General features: G+C 40.6%; 1 protein-coding gene across 13 annotated transcripts in view; it reads left to right on the top strand.

The window, feature by feature from the left end:
- Positions 1-25,084, top strand: part of THSD4 (thrombospondin type 1 domain containing 4) — an 874,264-nt gene that overhangs the window by 771,787 nt on the left and 77,393 nt on the right. For all 13 annotated transcript variants that reach the window (XM_056572467.1, XM_056572461.1, XM_056572466.1 and 10 more), the window contains one exon: positions 7,711-7,915. In XM_056572467.1, the coding sequence (XP_056428442.1) occupies positions 7,711-7,915 (205 nt within the window). The remainder of the gene's footprint in view (positions 1-7,710; positions 7,916-25,084) is intronic.

Raw genomic sequence — 25,084 nt, 5'->3', positions numbered from 1 at the left:
AATATTAATTGATTTTTATATAAATAATGTATTCCTATCACTGTAAAATGGAAGCAGATGTTCTAAGCTTGGCAGCATTTACACTCTAGGGTATGTATAACAGAGATCTGTGTGATTTCTCTCCCTACACATTCCTTTATATTATTGCTTTGAGACATTTTGTATGATCACGTTTAATTATTAAAGTACATTTTAAGTTGGCCGTAGAACATATGTGATGTATTATACTTGGGGCTTTGTCTTTCTCTGTGACATTCTTTGATGAAATATACAACAGATCTTTACAAGTTTTATTTTCTCGCCTATTCTGTTTAAGACGTCCGTGCTTTTTGTCTAACTTTTTCTTATCCTTGAGCGACCTCCTTCAGCTGTTTTGAACTTTGCATTTTCCAATTTTTACTAGCTGTTTGTAATTGTTTAATGGGGTACTCCGGCCCTAATACATCTTATCCCCTATCCAAAGGATAGGGGATAAGATGTCTGATCGCGGGGGTCCCGCCACTGGGGACCCCCGCAATCTGTCATTCAGCACCCACATAGACTTGCATTGAGGGGGCGGGGTGTGATGTCACACGGGGACGGAATTGTGACATCACGATACTCTGGCCCGTGGTAGTCACGCTGCACACTCTGAGCCTCCAGCGCTGCGGAGAGCTCGCAAATGTGGGTGCAGAATGCCAGATTGTGAGGGTCCCCACTGGCAGGACCCCTGCCATCAGACATCTTATCCCCTATCCTTTGGCTAGGGGATGAGATGTATTAGGGCCGAAGTACCCCTTTAAGATCTAAAAGACAGGATTATTTTATAAAAACAAACTGAGGTAGATTAAAAGTCAACAAACATGTGAGATTAGTGAATGTTGGCAGAAATATACAGAAACAATGAAATGCCTGCTCTGTGTGTTCTCTCTACTTTCTTTTATCTCAGAAATAAACGTGAAAATTCAATATGAAATAGGGTTCTGGTGTAAATATATACTTTCTTATTAAATTGATACTTGGGCTGCATGGAGCCTTTGTGCCGCTCATGGAGTCATAGTTGGTGCTTTCATATGGAAGTGTATCACATAGTCATTCTTGCTTTGCTTGGTACAGCTTCTACGAATCTGTAAAGGAATATTCACACATGGCAGGTTTGTTGCAGACATTTCTGGCATTTCTATTCCTCTTAATGGGGTTATTTGGACGTCAAGAACATGGAATTGTGTGAACACTATTTAGATGGATGGAACTGTTGCAGAAATTTGGGCAAAAATTCTGCCAAGTGTTAATCCACCCTAAAATGCAGTCCTTACTCTACTTTTAGATTTCACAGAAGAATCAAGACTTATGGTGTTTTCATGCTTTAATCCTTGATTTTCCTAAATGGTTTACAGACATTATTTATGGTAGCTCACTTATTTTTGAAGCAGGGTGGTTTTGCTTGAATTGTTTATCAAATTTCGGATTCCAAAATTCGCATTTGGCTCACTGAGCACACGATGTCAACTTTATTCATCATTGTTTTCTATAGAGAAGTTGTCGCTCTTGTCAAAATGACAGGAGTCCCTGCTCTGCTACATTGTTTCTGTGTTACTTAATGTTAGGGTACCATGGAAACCATGTACTGAGCAGGAGGCATACACTGTAAGCCTCCTGCCCACTGAACACTTGATGGGATGGGTGCAGAGCTTACAGCATTATCACTTCCAACATCTAAATGGTATACATTCTAAGGGCTCGGTGCTCTGTGCCTACCCTAGTAAATTTGTACTTAGTAGAAGGTATACAATCTATGCCTCTCTGCTCAGTAAGAGCAGGAGCAAGGACTCTTATCTGTATTGATTTGCCAAAAGGAAAGCACAAAACAGTAATTTTTAAACAAAGTCATATTTTTTTTGTAAAATTTTGAATAATTTTGATTAATTCTGAATTGATTTGCTAATCTCTTCCCAGCACTTCTGTTACCTAACTAGCTAACCATATTGTAAGCCAAATCATAGTTAATACCATACTACCTTCATCCCCTAGTATAATGGGCACAGGAAATGATAAGAAACAAACACGGTTTGCTAAGGACCAAGGTGTCTCCATGAAAGCTTAGTTGACCAATTTGTGATATTAGGTAAAAAAAAAAAAAGGTTAGGACTTTCCCTATGGATGATATCTTGTGGCAAATTTTATAATCATGCATTTAGTACATATGTGAGAGAATACATGTCTATATTTTGGAATATTTTTCTGCTAGAAAAATGCCAGAGATAAACAGGAAATACTATTAATTGGGATTAGCTGGCTATTTTAAATTTAGACCATATCATAAATATCTATGCATTCTATTGTCTACTTGTATTAATGGATGGAAATGTCCATGTAAATTAAGTTTTCCATGCAGAAAAGAGCCAAGCCATATGTCTTTTCTAGATGTTTATAGAACAATAAAGTGGAAGCAGACCATATCTATGATTATGGTATATTTCATCATATGCAGCTGCTATTGGCATTTTAAATACGATCATAGAATTTTATTTATCTCAGACTGGAGGCAACGGTAGATTAAAAAAAAAAGATATATTGATCAGAAGTCTAAGAGCCTATGCCATTGAAGGGGTCTAGTTTTCTTTAAAACTAAATGCAACATTCTATTTGTGTTTATCTAAAGGTGATGAAAAATAGATATTTTCACAATGATATTCCTAATATAGTTATATCCAAACTCTCTTTAACACAAATATCATCATAAGTAGAGATGAGCGAACGTCCAGTAATTCAATTCGTCACAAACTTCTCGGCTCGGCAGTTGCTGACTTTAGCCTGCATAAATTACTTCAGCTTTCAGGTGCTCCGGTGGCCTGGAAAAGGTGGATACAGTCATAGGAGAGAGTCTCCAGCCCACCGGAGCACCTGAAAGCTGAACTAATTTATGCAGGATAAAGTCAGCAAACACCGAGCCGAGAAGTTCATGACAAATCGAATTACTGGAGGTTCGCTCATCTCTAATCATAAGCTATTCTTATTTGCCTTAATTCTGACAGTCCTTTCTGATGACTAGGTATGAATTTACATTATGGATAAGTAGTCGCTGTCAGAACACATACTCACAATGATATTATATTGGGAGTACTTCAGACATCCAGATATCTTTTAGGACAGATCCAAAAACCTTTGTGTGTAGGCTGTTGTCTTAATATGAATACAAAGACAATGGATCAATTGGGAAGCTGACAGAGGACACCTGTTCTCTTGTCACACATTGGACAACATTAAAGGGGTTGTCCAACAATGAACTGTATTGAGTGATCTGAGGATCTTCTGCTCATGTTATAGAGTAGGAGGAGCTGAGTAGATTGATATGTATAGTGTTGTGGGAAAAGTTCCAGGATAAATTGTAATTTATTCATGAAAGCCATTGCTCTTTCTGGGCTAAGTAGTCATGTGGGTGGTCCTCATATATAGACAACACCAATTAATCCTGAACCATATCTCTTTACCTATTTCTGAACTACAGCTTGCATTTTAAGGCTATGAAACATGCACTTTCATTACAGGTTTTTCCCCCTACAGCCAAAATCATAGGGGGGCACCTAGTGGTGACAGTGGATTGTTGGTGAATGCACGGAAAGAGAAGAGTGCAGGGGACTGGAAGCACATTGAGCCCGGTGTGAGGCAAAAACAATATTTCCACCTGCCATTATAGTGTATGGTCTATTGTCAATGGACACAGTGGATAGAAGCCCTTTGTGTTGATAGAAAAAAAATTATAGTACAATTCTTTTGTGGGTATGTCCATTTTCAGAAGTTTTTCTATCTTTTTTAAACTTTTTTTTTTTTTGCATAAGAACTTCTTTTATGTAATTTTTCTTACTTCTTTTGACCATGTTTCAGGCTTTTATGGGCTAGAGAAAAAGCTTTAGCCCAAAAGAATTGCTATTTGCTAATTAGATGTTTTTTGTGGGCCACCTACATCACAAAATATGTGCCAACATACTTCCATATTATGGCATATAAAAAGCCCAAAGGAAATCCCTTGCACTTGAGGGACTAGTGTGAGTTAGTTAATAAGACACAAGTGGAAGTTGAGAAATCTTCTGAATATTTATATATTCTTAAGCTGACTTTGCATCCTTTGAACCCAAAGTATATCCTTTTCACAAGTCATTAGGTGTGTTTATTTGAAAAAAATACCTGAGTAATTCTTAAGAGAAGCATTACTGATGTTATTTGGAACAATAGCTGTATTCATCCACTGGATGCCATCTGGTGAAGATGCCATTCTCAAGCTTCTAATCTCAGTCATTTTCTATTCTGGCCAATTATGTCATTGTAAATGCAAAGGAATTACTTGTCTTTGGTTCGGCATATACCATTAATGCTAAATTAATTAAAAAAGTATCACATTATTCTCGGAAGTCTTAGTCTGTGAAGATGTATAGTGATTTATGTTCACAAGATGAAGAACCAAAGTCGAGCCATTTAATATAACCACTTCATTTTTTGTGTACACACAACAACATTACCTTAGGCTTACTGTACATAGAGCACATTTATTTATCAAAAAAACATACACAAATTTTTGCCGTAAACTGGCCATGAAAATAAATAAATACTATATATATTGTAACAGCTGAGGTAGGTGGACCTGTGAGGAAGATGGCTTGGGCCTTACCAGGGAGCGGAGTCTAAGGTGCAATGTGAACCACGCCACTGCCGCCAGCAGGGGGCAGAGCCCTAACACACACACACACATATATATATATATATATATATATATATATATATATATATATTATTATTATTTTTTTTTTTTTTGTTATCCCTCTGCCAACTCCACCATTAACTTACATGTTTAGAGCAACTCTAAATATAAATATATTTTGCCGCAGGGACCAGGTTCATGTCTTAGGGGAACAAATGACCAAGCATGCTAAAATCTATCATACCCTCACCCTTGTTTTCCACAATGGCAGACATTACAGGTCAGAAAGCAGTGGAAAATGTGGTTCCCAAATTGACAGCCTTTTAGTAGGTTAAGATTGATTCCACAGCCAATGGCAGAAATTCCACAGGTAATATATTAGGGAATTACTATTTAATCCCTTAAAGACTAAGCATTTTTCTGTTTTTGCACTTTCATTTTTTCCTTTGATGGCTTATTTTTTGCACCACCAATTCTACTTTGTAAGGACATTAGTCATTTCACCCAAAAATATACGGCGAAACAAAAAAAAATCATTGTGCGACAAAATTGAAGAAAAAAAAAACATTTCGTTACTTTTTGGGGCTTCCGTTTCTACGCAGTAAATTTTTCGGTAAAAATGACACCTTATCTTTATTCTATATGTCCATATGAGTAAAATGATACCCTACTTATATAGGTTTAATTTAGTCTTACTTCTGTAAAAAATCATAACTAGATGCACGAAAATTAATATGTTTAAAATTGTAATCTTCTGACCCCTGTAACGTTTTTATTTACAGGGCGGTATGAGGGCTAATTTTTTGCCCTGTGATCTGAAGTTTTTAGCGGTACCATTTTTGTATTGATCAGACTTTTTGATCGCTTTTTATTAATTTTTTCATGATATAAAAAGTGACCAAAATATGCTATTTTTGACTTTGGAATTTTTTTTACGCCATTGAGCGTGTTAATTAACTATATATTTTTATAGTTCAGACATTTACGTATGTGGCCATACCACATATGTTTATTTTTATTTACACTTTTTTTTTAATCGAAAAAAGGGAGGTGATTCAAACTTTTATTAGGGGAGGGGTTAAATGATCTTTATTTAAAACATTTTTTTTTGCAACGTTAAAGCCCCCATAGGGGACTATAACATGCATTACATTGATCTCTCATACTGTTCAATGCTATGCCATAGCATAGCATTGATCAGTGTTTCTGCAGCTTGACTGCTCCTGCCTGGATGTTAGGCACAGATTAGTCATTTGGCGATCAGACAGGGAGGAGGCAGGTAGGGATCCTCCTCGCGTCCTGCAAGCTGTTCAGGACACCACGATTTCACTGTGGCGGTCCAATGTTTACTTTAGTTAATGGTTAATAATGGTTAAAGGGTTAATGCCGAACATCAGCCCGATCAGCGATGTCGGGCATTAATCGTAGGTCCTGGTTGCTTATAGCTATATTCACCTGCTGAATGCGCGTAATACCTCGGGAGCCGCAGATGGACATTAATGAACGTCCATTTGCGGCAAGAGGTTAAAGGGGTACTCCAGGGGAAAACAATTTTTTTCCATATCAACTGGCTCCAGAAAGTTAAACGTTGTGTGGCACTGTGGCTTAGATGGTTAAAACGCCTGCCTAGTAAATAGGAGATCCTGAGTTTGAATCTCAGCAGTGCCTTGTCCTTTCATTCTATGTTTCTATAGAACAAAAACTACTACAAGAGGACATAGTTTTATATAAGGTTTAAAAGTAATATCAGGAAGTATTACTTTACTGAGAGAGTAGTGGATGCATGGAATAGCCTTCCTGCAGAGATGGTCGCTGCAAATACAGTGAAGGAGTTTAAACATGCATGGGATAAGCATAAGGCTATCCTTCATATAAGATAGGGCTGGGGACTATTAATAGGAGTCATATTATTGGGTAGACTAGATGGGCCAAATGGTTCTTATCTGCCAAAACATTCTATGTTTCTATAAAAAAAAATCTGCTGTATGCTCCAGAGGAAGTTGAGTTGTCCTTTTCTGTCTGACCACAGTGCTCTCTGCTGACACCTCTGTCCATGTCATGAACTGTCCAGAGTAGGAGCAAATCCCCATAGCAAACCTCTCCTGCTCCGGACAGTCCCTGACATGGACAGAGGAGTCAGCAGAGAGCACTGTGATCAGACAGAAAAGCTGATAAGCACTGGAAGGATTAATATTTTTTAATAGAAGTAATTTACAAATCTGTTTAACTTTTAGGCACAAGTTTATTTAAAATTTTTTTTTTTTCCACTGGAGTACCCCTTTAAGGAAATGTAGTGTTAATTGGAGCTGTTCTATGTAAGAATTTGAACCAGATTTCAAAGAAGCATGAGCATAAATGCATAACAATTCCTAGTATAAATGTACTGACTGTACTTGGAACATCATTTCTAAGTGCCAGAAGTGTGGTAAACCAAGGCAATAAGAAGTTGATACGCTTCTACTTTTGTTGTATTTTAATGTCCTTCTTTGCTTAAAAAATAGAATTGTGCAGAAAAGCTATTTTGGATTACTTTGTGCTGTGAATTTTTTTTCTGTAGTTAAAGTCTTGAACTTTTCCCTGACTTGTTGTTAGGCCTTTGAAGTAGATAAAACACAAAAATCCTTATTAGCTACTGCAGGGCTGAGTTACCCCATTTTTATAGTAAAGCTTGGCCTCTTGCTGTTCCCCTCTCTTCTTCCCATAGATCCTTTAAAATTTTTAACTCTAAGTTTTTCCACAACAAAAGTAGTAGGTCAATATGGTTTCCTGGAGAATATCTCTAAGTGATGTATTTAAATTAAAATGATTATAATTTTCATAGGGAACAATTCTGGAGTCGAAACAAAGACACATCAATCTGAAATAAAATGCATGCAGACATTTCTCGCATTGTCCTGAAATATAAATCCCACTAGTATCAGTATGTCACATGATCACTTTTATTCTCACAACCAGTGGTTCCCTCTCTTTTTTGCTTTTTACAACCCTATATAAAACTTTTTGTGACAATGTGTAATTTTTTTTTTCTTTTACAGATGATCGGCTGTGATGACTATTTGGGACAAGACAAAGTGGTAGACAAGTGTGGAGTCTGTGGAGGAGATAACACAGCTTGTAAGGTTGTATCAGGCGTCTTCAAGCATGTACTATCTAAAATTGGCTACCATAAAGTAGTGGAAATTCCAGAGGGGGCTACAAAAATCAATGTTACAGAAATGACAAAAAGCAACAACTACTTAGGTAAGTAAAGTTTCCATTCAGTTTTACTCAAACTTTTCTGCTTTTATATATCGGTTTCTAGAACACATAAAATTCTGAGCTTTTTGCCTGTCATATCATTTTATTCCAATGAATAGCATCCCTTTATATACAGATATAGGGGGTATTTATCAACAGATTTTTGTATGTTTTTATAGTTTTTTTGGCGCATTTCTTTGGCGCAGTGTCTTTTTGCACCAATATTTGGCACATTCTCCCCTATGTCAAATGTAAACTTGATAGGATTTTGATGGCCTTGTGTTTGATTTTTGCAGTGTCAGTAATTTATCAATTGCGTCAATTGTATTTTGTCGCTAATTTGTTTGTTTTTGACACATGTTTGGTGCAATATTCTGACATTGAAAACACACATACCAAAGGAAGAATATGGTATGCGCCAAAATTACTATAGTACGTGCCACAAATTATAAATATGGCACACGTCGTAAAAAACAAATAAAAAATGAATAAAAAGAAACTGACAACAGGTAAAAATGATAAATACCCCCCATAGTGAAGACTGTCAATCACTGATTAGGACCACCCACTTGATTAAGGGATTGCAATAAATAGTTACACTATTTCGCCACAAAATTATATACGAATATGACTAGCTCCTTCTGCTGTATAATATGATGTCTGCAGAATGGACTGCATTTTCAGTGTAAAAATGCAGGTAAGCTCACCACCAGTCTGAATATGAGTCTGAAGAGGAACATATGATATCCAACGGAGGCATGGACGATATACGATAGTGGCCTGGTTCCCGATTAAACTTTGCACTGAAAAGTTCACTAGTACCCCCAAGTCCTTTTCAGTATAAGTTTTACCTTCTGTCTTATTATTTAGCACATAATTGTACATTTTGTTTAAACATTTTAAGTGCATAACCTTACAATTATCCACATTACATTTATTTTTGCCATGTCTGTGCCCAAGTCTCCAGCTTCCCCAGATCTCTATATAATATTATCATCATCTTTGGTGATCACCTTACCCAATTTAGTGTCCTCTGCAAATATAGAGATTCTACTCTGTATTTCATCTACAAGGTCATTATTAAGATATCAAAAAGAAGTGGACCCAGTACTGACCCCTGTGGTACCCCACTATTAACTGTCACCCAACCAGAGTAAGTTCCATTGATCCCCACCCTCTGCTGCCTATCACTGAGATAGTTGTTACTCATTTACATACAACCTCCCCTAGTCCCATCATCCTCATTTTGTGTACTAACCTTTTGTGTGGCACAGTATCAAATGCCTTAGAAATGTCCAGATATACAACATCCACAGCTTCACCATGGTCCAGTCTTCAACTGACCTCCTCATAGAAGCTATTCAGATTAGTCAGACAGGGCCGATCCCACATAAACCTATGTTGGTGCTCTGTTATTTTATGTTCACATGTCCGGCGTCCAGCATAGTTTCCCTCCGGCGTGCATCGGAGGTAAACTGATGCTAGAACTGATCCCATTCATTTGAATAAGACAGTTCACAATCATCCAGCGTCTCAATTTTGATGCCAGATGGTTGGACACACCAGACGGCACCGGACAGGGGAACATAGCTTGCTGCTTTCCCCTGTCCTGCATCTAGAAACAATGGACGCCGGATGCCATACAACGTTGTCATCAGTTATGGCATCTAGAGATGAGCGAATCGAAGTTGACGAACCTGAATTCTTTACAAATTTCATGAAAAATTCGATTTGCAACGAATACGAATATCGCCACGATTCTATCGCGCATATCGCTTCATTAAACTCCATTTTACAGGGTTCCAGGCTATTGGAGACCTAAGATGGCGGATCCACATGTGAGTACATGGGGCAGGGGATTATGGGAGGGCGGGAAACAGCGGCAGGAATGAAGGTAGGCGGGCTGACCCTGAATCACATGTGAGATGCAACCTATCAGTGTTCACTGACCCCTGTGATGTCACAGGCCCTATATAATCGGCGGCCATCTTGCCTCTCTTCATTTCATCTATGCACTCAGATGGAGAGCATGGGACTGCGTGTGTGTGAATAGCTCATACCACAGCGTTACACTGCAACTGCTAGTCACATCAGCATTAGGGAAAGACAGGAGTGCAGAGTGCTGTGCTGTTACTCTGAGAAGGATCATTGATAGCTAAACCTCCTATTCACGTTATTGAGCATTGCAGCAGAGAGGGGCGGATAGCTGTCAGCTGCCTCATACAGATCTCCAAGCTGCCTGAACTTTCTGAAGCATCTTATCTCCTCATTTTTCAGCCCAATTGAGTTTATTTTTATTTGCTCCACAAATCTTCTGCTGCTCAGAATTGTGTGACAGAGTGCAATTTAGGGTTTAATCCCTGGATTTTTTTTTGTGGTGCTGCACTGTTGGGTCCTGCTGCTGTTCAGAAATAAGTCCTATTAGTGTGAACTTTAGTGCCTTTTTACAATTTTTCACCTGTTACTCTGTCTCTGTGCTAAATTCAGTGTTATACCACACGTTATACACCTGCCGGTGTATGAAAGAAAAAAAAAAGTTTTTCCTCCGTACAAATACGCTTAACAGTGCCCTTATCATTGCAAAGGGCCTACATACAAGCAAATATCGTACCATATACCACCTTTTTTTCTGTCTCTGTGCTAAATTCAGTGTTATACCACACGTTATACACCTGCCGGTGTATTAAAGAAAAAAAAAGTTTTTCCTGCGTACAAATACGCTTAACAGTGCGCTCATCATTGCAAAGTGCATGTGTACAACCAAGTAGTGTACTATTTAGTACCTGTATTTCTTTCTCTGTGCTAAATTCAGTGCTATTCCACACATTAATATACACCGGCTGGTGTATACAACAAAAAAAGAGTTTTTTTCTGCGTATAAATATGCTTAACAGTGCGCTCATCATTGCAAAGGGCATACACACAACCAAGTAGTGTACTATTTAGTACCTGTATTTCTTTCTCTGTGCTAAATTCAGTGCTATTCCACACATTAATATACACCGGCTGGTGTATACAACAAAAAAAGAGTTTTTTTCTGCGTATAAATATGCTTAACAGTGCGCTCATCATTGCAAAGGGCATACATACAACAAAGGAGTGTACTATTTACTACCTGTTATTCTGTCTCTGTGCTAAATTCAGTGCTATTCCACACATTAGTATACACCTGCTGGTGTATTTTTTGAGGCAGACACTGTTGTGGAACATGAGGAGGACATCAGTGACGTGCACACATCTTTTGATGATGATGAAGCCGATCGCAATTGGGAGCCGGGTTCAGAAGCCGGGGCTTCATCATCATCAGGAGAAGAGATTTGCTCTTTGTCTATGAGGCAGCAAGGCGGTAGCACGGTTGGCAATCAGCGTGGTGGTGGCAGTAGTGGAAATTCAGGAGCCAAACGTGCCAGGGGGAGACCACCTGCTTCGTGGCAAGCTACCATTCTGGGAGGTAGTGGAACAGGGGTTCTTGGAGACGCGCCAAAAGCAGTGAAATAGTGCGGACTGCGGGTGGGAAAATCCAGAGGACCTTAGCGTAGTCACATGCAAAATCTGTCGGCAGAAAGTGAAGCATGGCCAGGGTCCCAATCTCGGCACCACGGCCCTGCGTCAACACATGATTCGCCGCCAAAGCGGCCTGGGATAACTGGGGCTCCGATGTAGTGGTCCAGCCTGCCGCATCACCCAGTGGCCATCCGCTCCCTCCGTCATCCAGCCAAGGCTCCACCACCTCAGCCGAAGGGAGCATTGTGTCAAACCCTCCTTCTTGCGCTCCTGCTTCTTCCGCTCGTAGTCAGCCATTCTGCCAACAATCGATCGGTGAAGCCATGTCCAAGAGACAACAGTATGTGCCCACTCATCCAACGGCGCAGAAGCTGAATGTGCTCCTGTCCAAGTTGCTGGTGTTGCAGTCCCTCCCTTTCCAACTGGTGGACTCTGCAGCTTTCAGGGAATTGATGGCTTGTGCCGAGCCGAGGTGGAGAGTCCCAACCCGTCATTTCTTTGCGAAGAAGGCAGTACCAGCCCTGCATAAGTTTGTACAAGAGAAGGTGGGCCAGTCCTTGAGCCTGTTGGTGTGTTCAAAAGTGCATGGCAGCACCGACGTGTGGAGCTGTAACTACGGGCAGGGACAATACATGTCTTTTACGGCCCACTGGGTAAATGCTGTTCCTGCACAGCCACAACAGCAACTTGGACACCGCTCTCGCTCCACGCTTTCGCTCCACGCTCTCGCTCCCAGGCAGTTGGTCCTTTTACTGTGTGCGCCTCCTCCTCCCCTGTGTCCTCGGCCTCCACTGCACATCCAAATCTTGGTGGCCCTTCATCGTACCACGTGTGTAGGGCACAGCGGTGTCAAGCCGTCCTTCACATGGTTTGCCTTGGCGAACGGAGTCACACAGGGGAGGAACTGCTAAAGTTCATTAGGGAAGAAATCTGAGTATGGCTTACTCCACGAAATCTGGAAATGGGAACCATGGTGATCGACAATGGGAAGAACATTGTGGCAGCGCTGCGACAAGGAAGTGTGAACCATTCGCCCTGCATGGCACACGTGTTGAATCTGGTTGTCAAGAAGTTCAAGTCTTCACCCCATTTGCAAGACGTCCTGACAATGGCAAGGAAACTGTGCATGCACTTCAGCCACTCGTACACCGCCAAGCACACTTTGCTTGAGCTGCAGGGTCAGAACGGTATCCCACAACATAGTCTCATTTGTGACGTTGCCACACGTTGGAATTCCACCCTCCATATGTTGGACAGACTATACGAACAAAGAAAAGCCATCACAGATTTTTTGATGATACAAGCAGATAGGAGTACTCCCCTGTGTAACTTCAATGTGAACGAGTGGCAGCTCATACGTGACACCTGCCGTTTGCTGAGGCCCTTTGAGGAAGCCACATTTTTTTGTTAGTCGCTCAAATTACGCCATGAATGACGTAATTCCACTCCTACATTTACTCCAAAAAATGATTGAAAGCATGGCTGGTCACGGCAATGGAGACGATGCGCCTACATCAGAAGGCTACATGAGTCCTGTGGGGGATGAACTGGAGGATGATGATGAGGGGCAGAGCGGAGCACAGTTTACGATGGATGAGATGGCCGGTGTTTCTGGTCATTGGACAGGAGAGGAGGAGCAGCCAGAGGAGCTGGAGGGTTATTATGAGGGAGGCAAGACAGAGGACCCAGATACACCGTGGCAGTATGCAGTGGAGATGGAGGCAGGTAGTCCCAGCGAGTCACTGTCACAAATGGCACGATGCATGCTGAGTTGCTTGCGTAGTGACCCCCGAATTGTCAAAATTTGTCAGCGCGATGACTTCTGGATCTCCACCTTATTAGACCCTCGCTACCGGCCCAGAATGGGGGCCTTTTTTACACCCACTGAGAGGGAGGACAAACTGACGTACTTCAGGGAGCTTCTACGTAGTCGGTTGGTCGATGCCTATCGGCCACATGGTCCATCCACTCGCAGGTCTGACTCGGGGGGCCCTCTGCGCTCACCTTCCACTGCCACGGCTGCTGGGGAGGGGAGGGGTGGCAGGTGCAGTACCGGCTCAATCAGCCGCAGCATGAGTCTACAGTCGCTGATGAGTAGCTTCCTTCAGCCGCATAGTGAAGCTACTCATCAGCAGCAGGTGGACAAGGAGCAGGACCTGAACCAGCAGGTGGTGGCATACCTCGACATGACCCTGCCAACAACCGTTGAAGATCCGCTGGATTTCTGGGCAGCCAAACTCGATTTATGGCCGCAACTAGCGGAGTTTGAAAAGCTGTCCTGCCCGACCAGTAGTGTGCCATCAGAACGGGTGTTTAGTGCGGCCGGGGCCATATTCACCCCAAGGCGAACTCGTCTGTCCACTAAAAATGTGGAGAGACTGATGTTTGTCGAGATGAATCAGGGATGGATCAGCCAGGATTTCCAGCCACCAATGACAGATGGGTCTGAGTAGATTGACCATGCTCCTACAACAAATTTTTTCCCTATTGTGGTTGGTTATGAAACCCTCTGGGGCAGACCTGGGCATTGTACGGCCCGCTTGCCACATACGGCCCTTTGATTGGCTCTGACCGGCCCGCGCTGATTGGGGGACAACTATGCTGCCTAATCTGGGGGACAACTATGCTCCTAATCTGGGGGACATCTATGCTGCCTAATCTAGGGGACATCTATGCTGCCTAATCTGGGTGACATCTATGTGTCTAATCTGGGGACAACTTTGCTCCTAATCTGGGGGACAACTAAACTCCTAATCTGGTGGACATCTATGCTGCCTAATCTGGGGGACAAGTATGCTCCTAATCTGGGGGACATCTATGATGCCTACTCTGGGGGACAAGTATGCTCCTAATCTGGGGGACATCTATGCTACCTAGTCTGGGTGACATCTGTGCTACCTAATCTGGGGGACAACTGTGCTCCTAATCTAGGGGACATCTATGCTGCCTAATCTGGGGGACATCTATGATGCCTAATCTGGGTGACATCTATGCTGTCTAATCTGGGGGACATCTATGCTGCCTAATCTGGGGGACAAGTATACTCCTAATCTGGGGGATATCTATGATGCCTACTCTGGGGGACAAATATGCTCCTAATCTGGGGGACATCTATGCTGCCTAATCTGGGTGACATCTATGCTGCCTAATATGGGGGACAACTATGCTCCTAATCTGGGGGACATCTATGCTGCCTAATCTGGGAGACATCTATGCTGCCTAATCTGGGTGACATCTATGCTGCCTAATCTGGGGGATATCTATGCTGCCTAATTTGGGGGACAAGTATGCTCCTAATCTTGGGGACATCTATGCTGCCTACTCTGGGGGACAGGTATGCGCCTAATCTGGGGGACATATATGCTGCCTAATCTGGGGGACAAGTATGCTCCTTATCTGGAGGACAACTATGCTCCTAATCTGGGGGACATGTATGCTACCTAATCTGGGGAACAACTATGCTCCTAATATGGGGAATACTTATGCTTATGGCCTTGGGCCTAGAATCTTTTGAAGTTTAGCAGTATCTAAATACATGCTTAATGCAAATGTAAACATTGATCTTTAAATGTAAGGGGTTATGAAAACCTCTTGGGTACTGCAAATGCATGATCCAGACTCATTCTGTGTCTTTCAGGAACTACTTGCCTCCCTGGTGCCTCTGGCTTTGGGCCTTACATTTTTGGATGTTTAGCAGTAGCTAAATACATGCTTAATGCAAATTTCAGCAATGATCGTTAAATTCTCGGTACTCTGCCAGGGCCTTCTTCTACCCCGCCTCGGCCGATCCGAGGACCTCACTAACCAACTCACTAACTAATCCAATCACTTATAGCGACAGGCGGTGTGTACAAAGGGCAGGCACTTAATCAAGCTTATGACCCTCACTTACTGGTAATTCCTCATTTTAAGGTTAAATAATTGCAATCCCAGAACCCTATTACGAACTGGTTTAAGCGTGCAACACGCACCTGTCCTTGAAAGATAGAGAAACGCTAATCCGTTCAGTGGAGCGCGGCTACGGCTCCGGAAATCTGAGGGCATAACACACCTGGTATTGCTCGATCTTGCAATTGATCGTGCAAAGGTAGGGGGTTATTAAAGCTGCTTGGGTACTGCTGAGGCCTACTCCTGACTGCTCCTGGTGTAATGTATGGGGTAATTAAACACTCTTGGGTAGTGTTTTTTTTTTTTATTTACTGATAATTTTATCGGTAATAAAATTTAATTTTCCAGAATGCTAATCGTTACACAATGGAACGCTTGTTGCGTGTGATTTTTTAATGAAAAAAAATAAATAAAAAATACGGACAGGGATTAACTCTGCTTCATCATTTTGGGCGAAAAAAGTCCTTTGGTGATCTGATATTTTGGAGACAGATGCGCTTACACACATATTGAATTAGTTTTTGTAAAAAAATTTCAAACATTGTGTGGTTTATTATTTTTAAGAAGAATGTCTTTGGGTGGTCCACCGTCCTGCATTATAGAGTCTTGTGAACTGTTGGATATGCGCTTGTTCTTACACAAAGGTATTTCTTTAAAACATTTCTAAAATGTTGCTGTTTTTTGGAGGGGATTGTGAAGCCCGGGTGTGTACTGGTGCATCAGCCAACTCCAGGCTGTGTCCTTCAGGCAATATATGGGTTCCTGATGCCGCAGAGGTGTGGCCTGGGTCTGGAAATTTCTAATTTTTGGATAGCGGGTGCTACCAATGAGAAATCTTTGTCAAAAATTTCATAAATTGTGTTGTTGTTCAGCCGCTAAATGGTCTCCTTTTGCTTCCAACATGTCCACGCTGTGTCATTCAGCCACTATATGGTGTCCTCATGCTGCCAACACCTCCACGCTGTGCCATTCAGCCACTATATGGTGTCCTCATGCTGCCAACACCTCCACAGTGTGCCATTCAGCCACTATATGGTGTCCTCATGCTGCCAACACCTCCACGCTGTGCCATTCATCCACTATATGGTGTCCTCATGCTGCCAACACCTCCACGCTGTGCCATTCATCCACTATATGGTGTCCTCATGCTGCCAACACCTCCACGCTATGTCATTCAGTCACTATATGGTCTCCTAACACTGATGCCACCACCAGGCTCTGTCATTGTGCTACTGTGCTGCAGTGATTCTAAGAGCGATGCCGATAATCTGCATGCTATTCTGAATAACAGTATTATTTCACTACCACAGCACACTCCATATGCGTTTTAGGAAACAGCAAAGTGTTCTATACCCCTATAGAGGCTGTATGTAGGCTAGAAATAGCCTTTTTTAATATTGATTCACCGCAAACAAATTCGGATCGAAACAAACTTTTCGGGAAAATTCGGCGAATTGTCCGAATCGAATTTTTGAAAAGTTCGCTCATCTCTAATGGCATCAGTTGCGTTGAGATCTAGGCTGAGTTCACCTTTGCCGGACGCCAGAAATATGTGAACTCCACCTTAGAAGGTTATTTTCATTAATATACTCCAATATAGCATCTCTGAGAAAACCCTCAAAATCTTACACACAACAGATGTAAAACTTGCAGGGGATTTGTGTGTCTTAATTTTAGTAAGGCTACACCATACTTCTTGTTGGGTTAAACAGGTGAGATTTTCTGCAAAATTTACATTATCCCATCCCTTGTCATCTGACATTTGATTTTCCTGTGTAAATACAGTAGAGAAGATGGTATTTAGTACATTGGCCTTTACTTCATCCTCCGCCACCATTACACCCAAACCTTTTTCGTAGGCAGCCAACATTTTCAGTTTTAAGTTTCTTATTATTTATGTAGGTAACAATACAGGAATATGGGTGCACTACTGTGGTAGATGTAAACAATACATTGGCTATCCCTCAACACTGATGTTAAAATTGAGACATTCGCCAGTGTATCCTTATATGAAGGACACACCAGAGCCCGCACACCAACGCCAAGGTTTCTCAAATTGGTGCGAGACCTAACGCTAATCCTACCTGTGCTTGATAAGCAAAACAGGGGCCAGTGGGCAATTACGGCAGCATTCGGTTGACTCACAACTTCCTCCCAGATACCCTCCAGCGTGACAGAGCACACATGCAATGGGAGGAGGGAGGCAAGCTGCAAGCCTCACCTATTTATGTAGGTAAAAAATATTTTGGGGTTCTTTTTCCTTTCTATGGCAATCGTTCTCTCATTTATTTTTTTTTTTTTACAAAATAATTTCCTCAAAATAAGGTATCATTTTTTAACACTTCCGCACTACCTTCTTGTTTAACCCCTTAAGGACACATGACGTACTGGAACGTCATGTGTCCGCTCCCGATATATAACGCGGGTCGGGCCCGGCCTCTAACAACGGCCGGGACCCGTGGCTAATAGCGCATTGATCGCGGTGCCACGCACTATTAACCCTTTAGACGTGGCATTCAAAGTTGAACGCCGTGTCTAAAGTGAAAGTGAAAGTATGCCAGTTAGCTCAGTGGGCTGTTCGGGATAGCCACGGCGAAATTGCGGCATCCCGAACAGCTTACAGGACAGCAGGAGGGTCCCTACCTGCCTCCTCGCTGTCCGATTGCCGAATGACTGCTCAGTGCCTGAGATCCAGGCATGAGCAGTCAAGCAGCAGAATCATTGATCACTGGTTTCTTATGAGAAACCAGTGATCAATGTAAAAGATCAGTGTGTGCAGTGTTATAGGTCCCTATGGGAGCTATAACACTGCAAAAAAAAAAAGTGGAAAAAAAAGTGAATAAAGATCATTTAACCCCTCCCCTATTAAAAGTTTGAATCACCCCCCTTTTCCCATTAAAAAAAACACAGTGTAAATAAAAATAAACGTATATGGTATCGATGCATGCGGAAATGTCCGAATTATAAAAATATATTGTTAAACCGCACGGTGAATGGCGTACGCGCAAAAAAATTCCAAAGTCCAAAATGGTGCATTTTTGGTCACTTTTTATATCATGAAAAAAATGAATAAAAAGCGATCAATAAGTACCATCAATGCAAAAATGTTACCGTTAAAAACTTCAGATCACGGCGCAAAAAATGAGCCCTCATACCGCCCCATATGCGGAAAAATAAAAAAGTTATAGGGGTCAGAAATTACAATTTTAAACGTTTTAATTTTCCTGCATGAAGTTATGATTTTTTCCAGAAGTACGACAAAATTAAAACTATATAAGTAGGGTATCATTTTAATCGTATGAACCTACATAGGTGTCCTTTTTACCGAAAAATGTACTACGTAGAAACGGAAGCCCCCAAAAGTTACAAAACGGCATTTTTTTTTAAATTTTGTCTCACAATGATTTTATTTTCCCTTTCATAGTAGATGTTTGGGCAAAATGACGGATATCATTACAAAGTAGAATTGGTGGCACAAAAAATGAGCCCTCATATGGATTTTTAGGTGCAAAATTGAAAGAGTTATGATTTTTTAAAGGCAAGGAGCAAAAAATGAAGATGCAAAAACAGAAAAAACCCGGTCCTTAAACCCGGGGTTAAGTAGTCTGAATGCTGACACCTTGTCTCAGGAACTGTCCAGCGTAGGAGCAAATCCCCATAGCAAACCTCTAATGCTTCGGACAGTTCCTGAGACAAGCAGAGGTGTCAGCAGAGAGCACTGTTGTCAGAAAGAAAAAAACAACTCAACTTAAGCAGCTGATAACTACTAGAAGGATTAAGATTTTTTAATAGAAGTAATTTACAAAACTGCTTAACTTTCTGGAGCAAGTTGATATATATAGATATATATATATATATAAAAATGTTTTCCTGGAATACGCCTTTAAACTTTTCTATTTATCCAGCGCACATCACATGAACTTCAAGAACTGCTGCCTAATATCTCTTCCACCCCTTGACAGGCATCCTTGGTATGAGATTATCAATGCTATGCACTTCACTTGTCGGGAGGGGGGGGGAAGGGCTTATTCAGGAATTGAAAAACAGAGGTAATCTCTTTCAAAGACCGCACCCTGTCTGTCTCCAGGTTGGGTGTGGTTTTGCAGCTCAATTCCCTTGAAGTGAATGGAGCCAAGTTGTAATACTACACCCAAAGTGGAGACAGACAAGACACGATCTTTGAAAGAAATTGAGTCTGTTTTTTTTATTCCTGGATAACCCCTTTAATGCTATGACTGGTCATTATGTAGTTTCTAAAAATACCAAACACATGTAATGGCCCTTATTTACTAAGAGTGTTGTGTAGGTTTCTTTGTGGGTTTTAATTCCCTACAATTTTTTTCCCCTGGTATTTACTAAGGTTTCCCTACATTTTCCACTTTCCCTACGTTTTGCTTTTTTTTTTACATATGCTCTGATCTGTCGGGTTTTCCTCAGTTCAAATCCATTCCCTAGTAAAATGGAGAGTTAGTCAGGTTTTTTTTTTTTTATTCTGGTCAAATTCTGGCGCAGAACCCGACAAAACATGTCAGGTTTGCAATAGTAAATGAGGGCCGATGTTTTTAATGTGTTATGAAAACTATTTCCATTTTAACTTTATACACTCTCCAGATGTATTTTATTCATTTTATAGATTTCTGTAGGTCACAGTTTTTTTACCATTTATGGTTCAGAGAAGAGCTAATCTAGGTGTATGAAATATTTCATTTCTAATATATATTTCTATATACAGTATTATATTTCTATATACATTTGTAACATTCACTACCTTAAAATGCTTTTAGGCTTTAGTATATGATTTAATCATAACAAAAGGCATTCAACAGCATTGTGTTGTATGTGAAGCAAATTCTTATTGCTTCTGCTTTATTCTCAAATAGAAAAGGAATCTATATACGCATAGGAACAGATCAGAAACCCGGGAGATGATAGTGGTTGGGTGATGAATACAGCAGCTAAGATAACAGAAGAACGCATGAGACAGAGAACTGCAGGAACTCAGATGAGAGAGGAAATGTGATGGAACATTAGAAAGGCTAAAAAAAAAAAAGACAAAAAATGGCCAAGAGCTATAAGAATGAGTAGATATTCCATAGATACTATACATCATATTCAGACTAACCACAATAAGGTTACCATAGCAGAGGATACATTTAGTTGATTTTAAAATCAATTCAGTATTAAATACTTAAACAACATTAACATTGCAGCCCTAAAACACTTACATAAACAGCATATATACAATAGTACAAACATTCATTGCACTGAATGTAAAACTAAGACTCAACAAGGCATACAAACCCCTTAGAAATCCATACAATGCTCTTTTACAGATAAACTAAAGCAAGACATCTACAATGCCAAGATATAATGTCCCCTGCAGCCTCCGAAAGTCCTATTAGAATCCTGAACAAAAAATATTTATTAATGTCATCTCATTATAAAAGATTTTTGTACCAAAGCAAAGCTTCTCCTGTTCAAATAGGGAGACATATATTTTGGTTTTTAATCCATTTTTACTAAGGAAATACAAACAAATGAAAAGTAGACACTTTCCTGACTTTTATATCCCAGTGCTCTAGCACTGATGTTTCCATATTCGCCTACTGTTCTCCTTTCACACTGTTGCATAGTCGCTGACACTGTCTTAGTCTTCTGTGGACCGTTCTGCTCTGCTCTCTGGCTTCAGGACCTCTATGCCTATGGTCATATGACCTTATCTGTAGAGGTCTTTCTACAGTAACAGGACATACAGTATACCCAAATGATCATGTTACCTATTTTGAGCAAGGCATGTGACCTAAACTGACCTAAATGGGCATCAAATACCAGTCAAATATATATTTTTTTCATTGCATTCCATTCTTACCTGATCTTTATTCTAATGGAGGGTCTACAGGCACCAGGAAACACCCTTAGGGCACACTTGTGTACACCTACATACTTTTTACCTAATAAATGTAGGTGTGTGTGTGTGTTTACTGAGAAACTGAGGGAAATATTTGCCCCCTTATACAATATGTCTAACCTGATATTACCTGATATTTTAGCAAATAAAACAACAAACCTTAAGAACAAGTAATATTATCTCTTATATTAAGCCAAGTAAAAAGAATGTGATACTATAAATGAATACATGAATACATTCTTTTGGTATAGAGGTTAAGTATTTAAACACAACTTACCTCACCTGTGTTTATATTTGACATTTTAGAAGAATTGAGCCTTTTATAGCATTTCCAGTCATGCATTTAATAATTGAATAATGTAGACTTTAATATGTTACATATGTTTGTACAGACACAATATAGAGAATTCTTACTGCTGGATTTTTGTTATATTTAACTGGTTGGTTCCCTCTGCCGTCCATTTATTAAAGGGTTACTCCACTGGAAAACATTTTGTTTTAAATCAGCTGGTGTCAGAACGTTAAACAGATTTGTAAATTACTTCTATTAACCCCTTAACAACCACGGACGTAAATGTACGTCCTGGTTTGGCTGGACTTCTCTCACCAGGATGTACATTTACGTCCTGTGTATGACCGCGAGCATCGGAAGGGTGCTCGCGTCATACACGGCAGGTTCCGGCTGCTAGCAGCGATCGCGCGGATGTCCGCCATTAACCCCTCCGATGCCGTGATCAATACAGATAACGGCATCTGCGGCATTGCGGCACTTTGATTGGATGATCGGATCGCCCGCAGCGCTGCCGCGGGGATCTGATCATCCAGCATGACAGCCAGAGGTCCCCTTACCTAGCTTCGGCAGTCTCCCGGAGTCTTCTGCTCTGGTCTGCGATCGAGCAGACCAGAGCAGAAGATCACCGATAATACTGAGCAGTGCTGTGTCCTATGCATAGCACTGCACAGTATTAGTAATCAAACGATTGCTATAGATAGTCCCTATGGGGACATAAAAAGTGTAACAAAAAAAGTTGAAAAATGTAAAATTAAAAAGTAAAAAAAAAGTAAAAAATCCTCTCCCCCAATAAAAATTAAAATTGTCCGTTTTTCCCCTTTTTACCCCGAAAAAGCGTAATTTTTTTTCATAAACATATTTGGTATCGCCGCGTGCGTAAATGTCCGAACTATCAAAATATAATGTTAATGATCCCGTACGGTGAATGGCGTAAACGTAAAAAATAAAAAAGTCCACAAATCCTGCTTTTGTGTCACATTTTATTCAAAAAATTTTTATAAAAAAATATCTAAAAGTTTTATATATGCAAATTTGGTATCTAAAAAAAGTACAGATGATGGTGCAAAAAATGAGTCCTCATACCGCCCTATATACGGAAAAATGAAAATGTTATATGTGGTCAAAATAGGGCGATTTTAGATTACTGATTTTGTACAAAAAGTTTTTGATTTTTTTTAAGCAGTACAAAAATATAAAAGTATCTAGCCATGGGTATCATTTTAATCATATTGACCCACAGAATAAAGAACATCTATCATTTTTACCGTAAAGTGTACAGTGTGAAAACAAAACCCTCCAAAGTGTGCAAAATTTAGTTTTTCATTTAAAAATTTTTTGGGGGGTTCGCCGTACATTTTATGGTAAAATCTGAGGTTTCATTACAAAGTACAATTGATCACACAAAAAACAAGCCCTTATATGGGTCTGTACATGGAAATATAAAGGAGTTTAGAAGGCAAGGAGGATTTTAGAAGGCGAGGAGGAAAAAACGAAAACGCAAAAATAAAATTGGCCTGGTCCTTGAGGTGAAAATGGGCTTGGTCATTAAGGGGTTAAAAAATCCCAATCCTTTCAGTACGTATCAGCTGCTATAGACTACAGAGAAAGTTCTTTTCTTTTTGAATTTCCGTTCTGTCTGACAACATGCTCTCTGCTGACACCTCTGTCCATTTTAGGAATTGTCCAGAGAAGGAGCAAATCTCCACAGCAAACCTCTCTTGCTCTGGACAGTTCCTTACACGGATAGAGGTGTCAGTAGAGAGCATGTTGTCAGACAGAAAGGAAATTCAAAAAGAAAAGAACTTCCTCTGTAGTATACATCATCTAAAAAATACTAGAAGTTTTGGGATTTTTTGATAGACGTAATTTACAAATCTGTTTAACTTTCTGGCTCCATTTTATTTAAAAGAAAATGTTTTCCAGTGGAGTACTCCTTTAATAGAGCCAATCCCATTCACAGCTAATGTCTGCTGTATATTATGGCTAATCCGGTTTGGCATTGGCCAGGATCAGAGATCACTCCAGCCTGCTGCTAGCTTCTTGGTGTTGATACTACATGGCACCATCAGAGATCTTATGACATCCATGGGGCCAGGGGGTACATACTGTGGTAACTACGGTGTAATGGCGGGACCACGGGGTGTAGCGGTGTAGGTAGAGGGGCCAGATGGTATTAACCCCTTGGGCAAGATGTTGTTAACCCCTAGTATTTGTGATGCAATGATGTGGTTGTATGGTGTAGGGTACCGCCAACCAACCCAAAACGGCATATAGTAGATGAGAGTCCAAAGTAGGGTATTGATGCAACTGGAACTTTACTGAAGAAGGCAGTATAACAGTTCTTACAGATAGCCAACTTCCACAGAGGTGACCAGCACACACAGGGAACCTCTCAGGCTTGCTTGGACTTGTAGTTGCAATAATGATGATGCAGGCCACTGTACTACTCTTATGACTTTAGTAGGGACAGTAGAGACTTGACTTATAGACATAGAAGAGTTACAGCTTAGATGTGGCTGCTGGTTTCTTGGCTTTGGCCTAGCTGTACAGGACTTTACTTGTACAGGACCTGTGCTTGCTTTAAGGTCCAAGAAGTAAGAGCAGGAACCAAGAGAGCTAGTGTGGAGACTACAGACCCTTATATATAAGGGGGCTGGACTAAAGCCCATTGGTAGCTGGTTGCCTTTGGTTACCTGTGCCTCTGGAACTCTGGATATATCAGGTGATCACATATCACATGACACATCACATGACCATAGGAAGGTCCTATAGAGGGTAAAAATCCTAACAACCTTTGTACATAGCTTATATTCACTGTACAATACTTATAATAAATGTACATGAGTAATATAGAATAGAAATCATAATAATGACCTAGGGGGATCCTGCAGGAGAGTCCTGTGGACTTGAGGGACTCTACCTGAGGGGACTTTAGGACTGTACAGAACCATGTTCTGTACCGGGACACCACAATACCATACAGTGTTTAGATATATATATATATGTGTAGATATATATATATATATATATATATATATATATATATCCAAAAAGAGATGGCGCAGCACTCCGAAGTATTCAAAAACAAAGTGAATTTATTCACCACATGTTACCAACAGCAACGTTTCAGCTCAACACTAGAGCCTTTTTCAAGCATCATGCTTGAAAAAGGCTCTAGTGTTGAGCTGAAACTTTGCTGTTGGTAACATGTGGTGAATAAATTCACTTAGTTTTTGAATACTTCGGAGTGCTGTGCCATCTCTTTTTGGATATCTTGATCAGACCTAGGACGCTTGGCACCCACATGCATGGTTCTGGGAGTGCTGCAAGGATTTCGGTATTTATATATATATATATATATATATATATATATATATATATATACATATGCATACACACACACACAAACATACACACACATGTGTATGTATATATATTGTAAGGAACCGTCCTAGGGGATAGCTCTGGGATCGTCCTGGTCACTGCCACGGGACACATTTCCTTGCAATAACTCAGGTGCACAACAGTTCAGGATACAAGTCTGGCACCTCGCCAGCTTTATTTATACAGGTTGCAGGCA

Source organism: Hyla sarda, chromosome 4, assembly GCF_029499605.1.
Source record: "Hyla sarda isolate aHylSar1 chromosome 4, aHylSar1.hap1, whole genome shotgun sequence".
Taxonomy (NCBI): Eukaryota; Metazoa; Chordata; class Amphibia; order Anura; family Hylidae; genus Hyla; species Hyla sarda.
The sequence above is the reverse complement of the archived record's forward strand: the minus strand, read 5'-3'. Positions and strand labels throughout refer to the sequence as shown.